The following is a 12641-nucleotide window of genomic DNA, read 5'->3' on the forward strand; positions in this document are numbered from 1 at the left end:
CTTCTGCTTCAGTCGTACCCGACCCCAGATTTGAAATTTCTGCTTTTATTCTTAACCTTAGCTGCAGGGTATAACTCAATGGTAACAGCACGTGACCAGCATGCTCAAAGCCCTAGGTTCAATGACCAGCACTGCTAAAAAAGACTAGTGAGATGGCTCAGCTCCCAACATCCACATGGTGGCTCACAACCATCTGTAACTCCAGTTCCAGGGAGAGCTGATCTCTATAGGATCCTACATGCAAATGGTACACTTAAGACTCATGTAGGCAAACACACTCATAAAATAAATTTTATAAAAAGAAAAATGCTACACATTAAGGCTCTAAGAAAGCTTTAAAAACACCAAGGCTAAGATTTCACCCATACTGCTTAGAATTTCTGAGGAAGGGCTGTGCTCTTAGAGGCTTTGAAGGTATAGCCGGGAACAAGATCCAGTACTATAGGCAGGAGGTCTCAAACCTAACAATAATTAAAGGCCATATAGGGAAATGAAATGCTAAAGCCAAACTCCACCCACCAAGACTGAATTAATTCAGAATGGGACTAAGCATCAGTATTCTTTTTTCCCCACCTCCCGAGTGCTGGGATCAAAGGCGTGCACCACCACATTTGGCTAAAAACATTTTTTAAAGAGCAGTTTGACTCCCAGTTTTGTTAGGCTCTAAAACCTAGGAGACAATACTTAGTCACTCCGAGACACTGTCCTCATCTCTGGAGAGGGTTGTCAGGACTCCCCCTCATAACGCTCTTTTGGGGATTCATTGGTAACATGTAGAACGCCTAACACAGCAGCACTTGGTGTTTACTGTTATTTCTCGGCCTTTACAGAATGCCAAAGAGCATTTAGAACTGCCACGCGGGTGTAAAGCAGTACTTCAGTTGGCCAAATGCCTACTGCAGTACTGTGACTGTCTTCCCTACTTCGGCAGGCAAGGAAGAAAGCTGTGTGGATTGGGAGGATAGGCATCGGTGGAACTGAGAGTCACAGTCACATTAAAAATACGACACCCTCCTGTCAACCTGGGGTACAGTTTATAGTCCCACTCCTGGGGCCCATCTACAGTAGACAGAAGACAGACTGAGGCTGAGTAAGATCTGACATCTTTCTAAAGCATGTGTATTCCAACCAACCCACCAACACAGGTTCAGAACTGGGTGTCTCTATTGTCCAGGCTTCCCAAAATGTGCATGTCAGGATCTGTCAGCGTCTGGCTTTTGTCCAAGGAAGGGTTGAAAGGGATGGATGCTGAGTTGTGGGATGGCGAGGAAAAAGTGAGCCTGGGTAATAGGTACATGATCAAGAACTAAACTGTGACCTCAGGTCTGGAGACAGGCACATCGTCTTGGCTGTAGAGGATAGAGTGACTAGTGGGGGAGGGGCTGAGGGGGCAGTACTGTGTTGTGTGTTCGGGGATGCTGTACACCAAGAGATGCTGAAAAACCAAACCCTCCAACAAGCAGAATTGCACAGGACAGTCACGTGTGCTGTTCCCCCAGGAGTTCTGTCGGGGGTCGGGGGCGGGGAGTGGGGGGGTGTCTGGGACATAGCCTTGTGAAGGTAATAACAAGAGTACCGAAGCACAGTGACCAGCTGGCATTTATTAGTGTAGTTATACTTCATCACTGGGAAAAGTAAAGGAATCTAAGACTCTTTGTTATCACAAAGAAATAAATAAAGCTTATTTTTAGGAAAACTCTGGGTAGCTGAAGTCTAGCAGTAGCACTAGAGAAATCCAGCCCGTGTGCCGGATGAAGCTGGGACAGAAGGAAGGACAGTTACCTAGGAGATTCACTCACTGCCCCTCCCCCAACTCCTGGCCACAACTGATCAAGGTTGTGGGTATGAGGAAACCTAATAGGGTAGGGGGCTAGGGCTAACACACTGAGAGATCATGGGCTTAGATCTACCAGGGCATAAGCTGACCATGATCATACGCTCTCCCCCCTCACTCCGAAGAGGTCTAGACAGCCGCTTCTCCAGACCGTTTCCTAGAAATGTGCTCCAGGTGGGCGTGGTCAGAGGTGTCCAGATCAATCTCGTACTTGGCTAGGATTTTGAGGATCGGTCTCAGCTTCAGCCACCACTGCTCCTTGGGGATCCGGTGCCTACAGAGAGATGAAATAATGGCGATGTGGTAGCGTACGCCAGTCAATTTCTACCAAAGGCTTATGGGAAGAAGCTGGGCAAAAGAGGCTGGATTTAGGGCATGAGTTCCTACAGGTGTTACTACAAAAGGACAAGCATTAGAGACAATTAACAGGCTGTGGAAAGCAGGGCTTGGTAGCTAGGAGCAGGGAGAGGGCCATTCTAGAATGTAATGACTTACTCAAAATCGGTCTGGTCTTTCAGCTCGGTCACTGGCTGAAAGACCAGGGTCCTCTTACGCATCCCCAGAACACAGCCTGAGTCTGGAGTATTGGCAAAGATCCGTCCTGGAATAAAGGATAGTCAGTTAGTCTCTCAATCGGGGAGTGAACTTCTGGAGAAGGGGCTCACCCTCCCACCCCACATACCGTTACGGTAGCTCTCTTTGATTTTCCCAGACATCCAATTCATGGCCTTAGCACCCATCTTAGTGGCAAAATTCCTGTCAAAGGGGGTCGGGCTTCCACCCTGAGGGAAGAAAACGTAGAGGGAAGGATCCTAACGAAGTACTGAGATCTAAATACACAGAAAGAATGGCTCCTGGATTTACAGGGAAGGACAGTTTGAGCTGGCCCATGATCAAGCACGAGGGTGGTCAGTTAAAGGACGTGGTAATCACAGCTCTCTCCACTCCACAGTGGTACCATCCCACTTCAGTGTCACTATGTACTGTTTAGCTCGGCAGCTTGGCCACCATGATCACCGCTATGGAGATGTCCTTGTTCTCTGTAGCCCAACCCAGCTGTCCCAGGTAGAACCTCTGAGTACTGTATCAGTTTTTCTATGAACTAAGAGAGGGCAGGTAGAAAGGTGGAGGGGGGGGAGAACACAGGACTTCATTCATATATACATATATACACACACACACACACACACACACACACACACACACACACACACAGAGTAAGGCTCCATTCCTGCAGAGGTTGAACCTTCCCTTGACCTGAGATACTGGAAATTCTCTGTGGATAGAAAAACACTGGTGCTTAAGAGGCCATTTGGAACTAGTAGAACCCATGAATGAGGCCTTTCTCCTAAAGCCCAGTTAGTGGAGATGGAAGCCTACACTCATCAGGCTCAAGAGAGGTGCAAGTGTGATGGGAAAATCAGCTAGGCTCATTCGGCGCTAATTCACATTAGGTAAGTGGCCTTGAAAATGTTTTTCTCTCTAGACCTCATTTTCCTCATCAAAATCACTGGTTCTCAATTAGAGATCCCTTGGGGAACATCTGGCCATGTTCAAAGGTGTCTTTGTTCAAATTGGGGGTGAAGGGGAGGTATGACTGGCTTATAAGTAGGTAGAGGCCAGGAGTGCTGCTAAGCTCCTACAATGCATACAACAGCCACCCACAGCAAAGAACTAATGTCCCCCAGTGGCAGTAACTCCAAGGTAGAGGAACTATATCCTAAGCAAAGAGAGTGGATCACATGCATCTCTGGAGTTGTGTGCTGGTTTGAACAAGAATGGCCCTATAGGCTCATACATTTGAATGCACTGTCACCAGGGAGTGGCACTATTGGAAATTAGAAGAATTAAAAGGTGTGCCCTTGTTGGATGAAGTTTGTCACTGGGGTTGGGCTTCTGAGTTTCAAAAGCTCAAGTCAGGCCTAGTCAGTCTTCCCTCCCTCCTCCCCCCCCCCCCCCCCCACGTAGACTAGGATGCAGCTCTCAGCTACTGCTCCAGCACGTGCATGCCTGCTGCCGTGCGTTCAGCCATGCTCCCTGCCATGAGGATAATGGACTAAGCCTCTGAAACTGCAAGCAAAGCTCCTAATTAAACGCTTTCTTTCCTAAGAGTTGCCTTGGGCAGGGTGTCTCTTCACAGCAATAGAACACTGACTAAGGCAGGTTGTATCTGAGATAAAGATGTTTTAATGTGTGACCCAACCTTGTTCCATGGGGACAGTGAGGCCCCAACAGATTGGAGAGGACTGATGGGAGTTTGTATGGCTGTTGGGGGGCTCTGGGTGTCTCACTACCTGCTGCATGTGGCCAAGCACATTTTTCCTGCTGTCGAAGATGCCTTTCCCCTCCTCAGAGTACAGGTTGAAAATGAAGTCAGTGGAGTAGTTCTCATTGCACTTCTCATTCCTGCCAGGGAAACCGGAAGCCTGTGAGTTCGTCTTCACCCCTGCCTTGTGCTTTATGGGCTCTTCCACCTCCTCCCAAGGCCCCTCCACTCCCACGCTCTTCCACATCCGATTCCTCGGGTGTGCCAAACAAAGATCCATCGATGGACTAGGGCCACACTGACTAGTTTCTTAACTTAGAAACAGACTGTTAATAAGGTACCTCAACACCAAGCCTCTTTTCACGGTGGTTTTCATCTTCTGCACCAGATGTTCAACATTCACCTGAAAATGAACCAGTAAATCCTAAACTTAGCTGGGATTGGTCAGGGTGGACATGCACCCTGTCCTCTTCTACATCAAGCCTTTCCAAGAGGGGAGAGGGCGTGGAAGAGAGTTGTTCACAGCCTGGGCTGGCACTGGGTCTGTGTCCCTTAAGTTTAGGGCCAGTGGAACTTAGAAAGGCCCAATCCGAGACAGGCAGAAGTGAGAGAGGGGGCATTAGAAAAGCCTCCATGACTCTCCCTCTCCCACCTCTGACCAGGAGCTTCTGGCTCCCCTCCCCTCAGAAGTGAGTGCTTACAGAGTGTGTTTTTACACTTTTGATGCGTTGCTCGTAGTAAAGCAGTGGTCCAGCTGTTGGGAATGTGGACCTCATTTGAGCTTCGAGCTGAGCATGAAAACAAGACTTCCTCTCTCTGCTCTCGGCAGGGATTGGCTGGGATCCTGAGCTGGGAGTTCCCCCAAAGTGCTGCTAAATCTCCACTTTGTAGCTTTCTCCTCCTCCACTGAACTTAAAACTGGAAAAATAATGATCATTTGATCCCTCTGTGAAATACGAGATGAGTCCTGGCCAGAGGTGAAGGGATATTTCCCTCAGAACTGGAATGGCAGCAAGAGAAATCTGCGGAGAAGAGATCATGGATTCTTCAAGCATTTAACTACCTGCTCTCTGGAGTTCTGAAGTTTCAAACTCTCTAAACCTTCCTCACCTATAATATGGAAGCAATAGCTTTACATACCTGTTGTGAAGATACGATCAAACACCACCAAAGGGCTCAGCAGCACGCTGCCCGACAAAATGAAAGCCCAAAATAGAAGCTGTGGGCATGTATGTGGGACAGTACTGGAGAACACTTTCAAGGAGCCCTTCGAGTCTGCGTGGGGCTGAGCCCATCAGCTCCATCCTCCCCCTGAACTGCCTAGCTCTGGTTACTATAGGAACACTCAGGAAGATAGACTGGAACCGGAGAGAGATACCTAGAAGGCTCTAGTGGCCATCTACCTGTAGATCTCGAATGGTGAAGGGCTCCTCAAAAATGTAGGCAGCGTCGGCCCCAGCCGCTAGTCCTGCCATGGTGGCCAGGTAGCCACAGTAGCCACCCATGGTCTCGATGATAAAGACCCGACGCTTGGTGCCGGCTGCAGACTGCTTAATCCGGTCACAAGTCTGTAAAGACAACGGACCACACAAAGGTAGGGTCAGGATTCGAATCCTTACTCTTATTCAGCTTCTTTCACTAATTCAACTCCAGAGCTATAGCCTTTTAGGCCAGTGAGACCCCTGGACCTCATCAAGGTCCTGCATTCAAAGAGGGCACTACACTGTAGAACTCCTCTCTTGGGAAGAAAGCCAACCTATCTTTAACGTTATTCAGAATAGGGACAGTAAACTCTAACTTCAGAGGACATAACAAAACAGGCCCTTTGGTAACAATGATATATTTCTAAGTGAAGAGAACAAATACCAGCACAGATGCCTGGCTGCACGGAGTATTTCCCAAATACTGCTATTTATTTAAAAAAAGAGGCTCACTTTCCAAGACCAGAACACTACTCAAGCTAACCAGGATGGGAGGTGGTGGCAGGTGCTCACCGTGCAGATGGTGTTTAGTGCTGTGTCAGCCCCGATGCTGAAGTCTGACCCAGGGACGTTATTGGAAACAGTGGCAGGAATGACCACAAACGGGATGCAGAGTTCATCAAACTGCTTCCTGCCCTCCATCAGCTCCAGGCCCCCCGTGTAAGCCTAAAAGAGCAGCAGGATCAGACATGAGGAGGAGAGGGAAGGTGGGAGGGGAGGAGAGGGGACAGTGGGACACTCACCTCAAAGCCCCCAATGATGACAAGGCCCTGAATGTTAAACTTCGTTATGTTGGCACTGATCTGTTCCAAGTTCTTCTTGGGCAGAGTCCTAGTTGACCGGTGGCAAGGATCAGGGAGGAGGAAATTGGGGGTGAGATAGCAAGATGGATGAGAGAAAGGTTAAGAATTAGAAAGGTGAGTCAGGCCGGGCGGTGGTGCTGCACGCCTTTAATCCTAGCACTCGGGAGGCAGAGCCAGGTGGATCTCTGAGTTTGAGGCCAGCCTGGGCTACAGAGGGAGTTCCAGGACAGGCAGGGCTACACAGAGAGGCCCTTTCCAAATAGAAAGAAACAAACAAACAGGAACGAAAAGTGCTTTCTTTAGTGTCTGGACCTATGGCCCCATTCTTCCCCATAATCTCACACCATTCTAGAGTACATAGTGGATCTCTAAGGGGTCAGATCTGCTCCATGTTGGGTGGTTGGGCCTGTCTGTCCTCACTGAGGACACTCTTAGTTTTCAGAACAGTAGATGTAGGCCTAACTTAATCGATTGATGCCCACATTCAGAAGCATCTTGAAAGGGTAACTGGGAGATGGTGCTCCCAAAATACCATTTACCTTTTAGTGCCGAGTTTGGAACCGCCTTGACCAGTCCAACCTCCAACATAGCTCCAGCCAGCTTCTTCAATCTGCAGGGAAAAGCCACACAGCTCTACATCCTGGCTAGAGTGCCAGGAAGCCCATGTGTGACCGAGGCCACTTCCTGAGCTCTGACTCTACAGTCCCCCTTGGTTGGAAGGTAACCTAGCCACTGGCTTTTCCCCACACTGAACTTCCTCCACCCTTCTGACTCATTTGGGAATATCTATGACGGCAGACACTGTGCTGAGCTCTGGGACAGAGAAATAAATAAGATGTGATGATTGGTCCAGGGTTCCTATCCTTATTACCCTAAAATTAACTATGCTCCCTGGAGAGACGTTAGGGTGGCAAGGAGGCAGAGAAAATGGACTGGTCACCCTACACGGACCTTCCCTGGCCCCATACTGCACATGTATGTCCTTCCTTTGTGTTTTCGTACCTGACCTTTGGCCAGACCCTCGAAGCCATCATGTACAACCAGCACTCGGTTACCCTGGATCAGGCCAATCCTCACAGTAGAGCGAACGGCAGCGTTCATGCCTGCAGCTGGGGCCCCCACATTCATCACAGCCACTGTGTGCAGCCCACCCTGTTCCGAAGGAAGCAGGGAGAAAATGAAGAGAGAAACACCCCCAGAGGGGAGATCACCAAGAGAAGCAGAACTCTGAGACCCTAGAATATGTGTGACAATACACATCACTCCCCCAGGCAATGCTAGTACACAGCCTGCTACTTGTCCTATAGAAACAAAATTCTTCACACAAATCAACACATAAAGCCTGCATCATCGTTATATAAGATAGAAGGCCCTGGAGAACAATGCTTCCCAAAGTGTGGTCCTTGGGCCACTTGCATCCCAATCCACCTGCAATGCTTATTGAATAGGACATTCCTGTCTGCTGCTCTGCATCTCACTTTCTGCTAAGGGAAGGGCCCAGGAATCTGCATACTTCATAAGCATCCCAGACAATTCTGATGAACAGTAAACATTGAGAACCGCTCTTTCAAGGGAACAGGAAGTGAGGTAGATCTCGGTGTGATTACACCCACAGGATCAAAGCCCTCTTTCCTGCCTTGTGTGCTTTTGCCAACCCTGAACTTGGTGTGAGTCTTCGGTTCTCTAACTGACAAGGTGAAAACACAGGACTAGTATCTGGGATGGCTAACAGAGTCATCACACAGGGTCAGGGTTCCAGCACTGAAGAACAGTGGGGACAAAGATATGGCAAGGCTAAGGTGGTGTGGACTGTGGGTAGCACTTCATGAAGAGAAACTGAGGCTGAGGGGGAAGGGCAAGTTGCCAGTACCTTAGAGACTGGGGGTCTGACATGGGCTAGAAGCTTGTACACCTCCCAGTTGTTCATGAAGCTCCTATAAAATGTACAAAGAGAACAGGGTGTCTTCAAGCTGCTCCTTAGTGCAAGCAGCCACAGGAATCCAGGTCAGGAGTGGGGTCTCAGTGAGTTTCCACAGGGTAAACCTCTGAGGAACTAACCGGGCAGAGCAGGGGCTAGGGAGGGGCTTGCAGGGGTGCTATTCATTCATCAAACACTCCCTGCGTGTTTTTGTCCCAGGTGCTGTGCTCAGCATATGAGACAGTTCTTTGCTTAGGGACACCGAGAACCTAGCTGAGGACCACATCTAGACAGAACAGACTAGAATAAAAAGGAGAGCATCCTTGGATGAACTGAGCTTCTTGGGCACCTCACAACTGACTTCCTTGGAGAAGAAATTGTTGCAGACAGTAATTAGAAAAGGCAGCTCATGTTTGGGGCCTAGAGTGATACAGATTTCCGGCTTTGTTCTGGTGTCTGGTTGCCATAAGTAACGGCTTTCTGGTCATTTTCTCACCGGCCTCTCAACTTCATGGCTTCATCAAATCTCTTCTCATCCATAGCCTTGGTCACGTCCTTGGTCTATGAGGGAGGGACACAGTAACTGTCACAACTCCAAGGCATGGTTCTGCATGACCAAATCTCCTTCCTGCTCATCTACCCCCCACCTTTTCCATGTCCCCCAAACTATCATGCCACCTGCTCGCGGGTGGCAGGACCTTCCCCCTCTGCACTCAGGTCCCTACCAGCCTCAGGACTACTGAACAATGAAACGATTCTGCCAGGTGAGAAGGGTCCCCACCGTGTGCTGCTCAATGGCTGCCTTCTACGCAGAGCCCTGGCTTCTGGACTTTGGGGATGCAGTCTCAAACATGGCTGCAGGTTATTGGGTTTCTCAAGTCTCAGAGAGAAGCAAGCCCCAAAATGAAGGTGGCCCCAACAAACAGGACCAACACTCTAGTTCAGCAACCAACCACTGTATTCATATTGTGTGTTCAAAGGAGTGGTTACCCCAGAGAACCCAACATTTTCCAGGTACTATGTCAGATGCATCACAGCTTCTCCTCAGTCCTTATCACCCTGGAGGTGAGCAGTGAGTACCTCTGTTAATTTAGAGAAACACGTTTAAGGTAGACGTCATGTAGAGATAAGAGGTAACTGGCTAGAAGTTAATAATCAGCGTTCCCAAGTCTTAGTATTGTTAGGGGAGACACTGTATTTGTGTCCCTCCTACATAACTACACGAAAAGGGTTTGAGGTTGGTGCTTATAAAATGTTACAGTGAGTATGTGGACCTTCCCTCTTCCTCAGGAACACTCCAGCTGAGGAAACTAATGCCGAGTGGTGGTCTCAGCTCTTGGGATTGCAGTCCACTGTGTCCTTGGCCTTTCTGTCTCTCTCTCCACCATCCTGCCTCTCCATCTTTTTCTCTACTGGGACCGTAGAAGTTGATCTCGTGCCCCTGAGCTCCCAGGAAAGGGTCTAAGATGCTAACACCCAGAACAGGGTCAGCACTTACCACTTGGACACACTCCATGAGGGGCAGGCGCACTGCCTGATTACCAGAGAGGCTCACCACACAGGCTGGGGTGTCTGGGGTCCCCTCCAAAAGTGCCATCACTGCTTCCACACCCATCCTGCTGCCCTGAAGGAGTCCATGGGACAAAGAATTTGCTTAGACCTCCCTATTTGTCTTAGCTAAGAGCCAGGATGCTCAGGACCCTTTCCAAATCCTAGGGCTGAGTTCCACATTGAAAGGCTGCATCCAGGTACCTGCTGTGCTTTGCCTGCTTACCCAGATCTCACCTAAAGCTTGATGGCTCTCTGCCCAGATCTCATCTAAAGCTTGATGGCTCTCTGCCCAGATCTCATCTAAAGCTTGATGGCTCCCTACCCAGATCTTACCTAAAGCTTGATGGCTCTCTGCCCTCTGGTCATCAGAACCCTAAGGATTGTACTTGGTTCCAGAGAAGCATGTCATATTGTGATCAGTAAGTTATGGGAGTTTAGCACTATTCTCTTGTTCCTGCTAAAGAAGTAGATAGCCTTTCTTCTAAGTGAAACAGGGTAAGAATGATAAACTGAGTATCCAAGTTAGATCCCAGTAGCTTCACTGATGTTAGAGCTCGTAGATAGTGATCCTCACAACTAGGGTGCTGTCACCTGCCATCATCTTTTTGTATGGGAATAGATGAAGACCACTGTGGCCCAGAGGCTGGTGGAGGGATAGCATGGCTAATGATATAAGCCCCATAGAAGCAGGACTGCAAGGCCGAGGGCTCTAAGGTACAGGAACACAGAATTCTATGACTTACCAGAATCCGATCAAAGGCTGATGGTGTCCCACCCCGCTGCACATGTCCCAAAACAGTAACCCTGGTGTCATATCCAAGACGCTTTACTACCAGCTAAAAGGATGAAGAAAGGAAAACACAAAGGAAGAGATGCAATGTCAAGACTCAGAGGCCAACAAGGGAGTGGCCAAGCATGCTGGAGGACAGGGTTTCACATCAAGGGAATGGCCAAGCATGCTGGAGTCAGGGATTCACACCAAGGGAGTGGCCAAGCATGCTGGAGACAGGGTTTCACACCAAGGGAATGGCCAGGCATGCTGGAGACAGAGTTTCACACCAAGGGAATGACCAAGCATGCTGGAGACAGGGTTTCACACCAAGGGAATGGCCAAGCATGCTGGAGACAGGGTTTCACACCAAAGGAGTGGCCAAGCATGCTGGAGACAGGGTTTCACACCAAGGGAATGGCCAAGCATGCTGGAGACAGGGTTTCACACCAAGGGAATGGCCAAGCATGCTAGAGACAGGGTTTCACACCAAGGGAATGGCCAAGCATGCTGGAGACAGGGATTCACACCAAGGGAATGGCCAAGCATGCTGGAGGACAGGGTTTCACACCAAGGGAATGGCCAAGCATGCTGGGGGACAGGGATTCACACTAACATTCTTGATGTCTTCTGAGGTGATTGGTTTTCCGTTCTTGTCGATTGCACCCTCAGCAACAATGATGATGTTAAGACGAGAACCCCGGGTCCTTGTCTGGTCAAGAACAGGAGAAAGTGGTTAACGGAATTAACTGAACAGGAGAAAATAGATCACCCATGAAATACGGTGAGGGTTTTTTCCCCCAAGGGCAAGTTAAAACATCAATACCTCACTGAGCCGCCGACAAAGGTGTTCCTCCCAATCATCATCTGGTGGACATTCAGGAATAAAAACCCAATCGGCCCCACAGGACAAAGAGGTGACAAGGGCCAGGTATCTGAGGTGAGAGCCAGAAGCATGGACTAGGAACCTTTATATTCACAAACAGCCTCATCACACCCAGCAAGATCTCTCGGTACCCACAGCGATGAAAGATAAAGGGACCTTGCATTTCATTCCTGAAGCAAATGAGCACTAGGCCTGTCAATGAGATGCTGTCCTTGAAGGTCACTGCCACCCTACTGGCTTCCCAGCTCAGAGTGCCCATCCTTTCATGTGTACCTGAGCATGGCCCATATGTACACATAAGTAGGGCAGACAGTGCAGAGGCAGGGAAAGAGGGTCATGTTGTGTGGAGCATATACACTTCCAGACTCCACAGGACTCTCTGGGAAGAGGAAAGGGCCATCTCTAGGTCTATGGGGTTCTTACCCACAGTGGCGGCCCATCACTTCCAACACAAATGTCCTCTGGTGGCTGCAAGAGAAGATGAGGTTTACAGTCTGCATGTCCCTGTGGCCAGGACTAAGACACCATCCACACCTAGGCTCCTTGGCCTCTGGGAGATGCATTTATGCTGCTAGCTATCTAGTAGGTTTCCTGAAAGACTATGAAGACATGGGAGAAGCAGTTTAGCCTCCTGGAGCGGTATGGAGACTCCATTCCCGAAAAGGATGAGTCTCAAGAGCAGAGAGAAATAGAAAAGATGTGGATATGGGGCTAGGCTAACCTGGAGTCCTGTAAGCTTCCCTGGGTAAACTGGCAGCCAACTGTCTTCCCATTTTCTCCACTGACCCCCTACCCGACCTGTTTACTTCTGAGCAGTGGTGCTTATGGCATCCACACAGTTGGACAGGGCAGCTCAGACTGTGAACTCCCCAGATCTGCCTTAGAGACTGAACCACACAAGACAGTGGTTTCTCAACCTGTGGGTCATGACCCCCTTGGGGTCGCATATCAAATCTCCTGCATATCAGATATTTACATTACGATTCATAACAGTAGCAAAATTACAGTTATGAAGTAGCAATGAAATAATTTTATGGTTGGGGGGGGTCACCACAAGAGAACTGTATTAAAGGATCGCAGCATTAGGAAGGTTGAGAACCACGGACATAAGAGATCGTAGGTACGAAAGACCC

The 12641-nt window shown here is 49.1% G+C and overlaps 1 protein-coding gene across 4 annotated transcripts in view; it reads right to left on the minus strand.

The window, feature by feature from the left end:
* Nucleotides 1-1581: 1581 nt before the first annotated feature.
* The window catches only part of Pfkm (phosphofructokinase, muscle), a 43515-nt gene continuing 32455 nt past the window's right edge, over nt 1582-12641 (minus strand). For all 4 annotated transcript variants that reach the window (XM_059247211.1, XM_059247210.1, XM_059247209.1 and 1 more), the window contains 17 exons: nt 11932-11976; nt 11449-11557; nt 11239-11334; nt 10597-10689; nt 9801-9926; nt 8799-8863; nt 8255-8318; nt 7387-7536; nt 6924-6994; nt 6325-6412; nt 6095-6247; nt 5504-5668; nt 4442-4503; nt 4129-4240; nt 2517-2616; nt 2330-2435; nt 1582-2108 (listed from right to left, as the gene is read on the minus strand). In XM_059247211.1, the coding sequence (XP_059103194.1) occupies nt 1964-2108; nt 2330-2435; nt 2517-2616; nt 4129-4240; nt 4442-4503; nt 5504-5668; nt 6095-6247; nt 6325-6412; nt 6924-6994; nt 7387-7536; nt 8255-8318; nt 8799-8863; nt 9801-9926; nt 10597-10689; nt 11239-11334; nt 11449-11557; nt 11932-11976 (1750 nt within the window). In that variant the 3' untranslated portion in view covers nt 1582-1963. The remainder of the gene's footprint in view (nt 2109-2329; nt 2436-2516; nt 2617-4128; nt 4241-4441; nt 4504-5503; nt 5669-6094; nt 6248-6324; nt 6413-6923; nt 6995-7386; nt 7537-8254; nt 8319-8798; nt 8864-9800; nt 9927-10596; nt 10690-11238; nt 11335-11448; nt 11558-11931; nt 11977-12641) is intronic.

This window comes from Peromyscus eremicus, chromosome 20, assembly GCF_949786415.1.
Source record: "Peromyscus eremicus chromosome 20, PerEre_H2_v1, whole genome shotgun sequence".
NCBI classification, from domain to species: Eukaryota; Metazoa; Chordata; class Mammalia; order Rodentia; family Cricetidae; genus Peromyscus; species Peromyscus eremicus.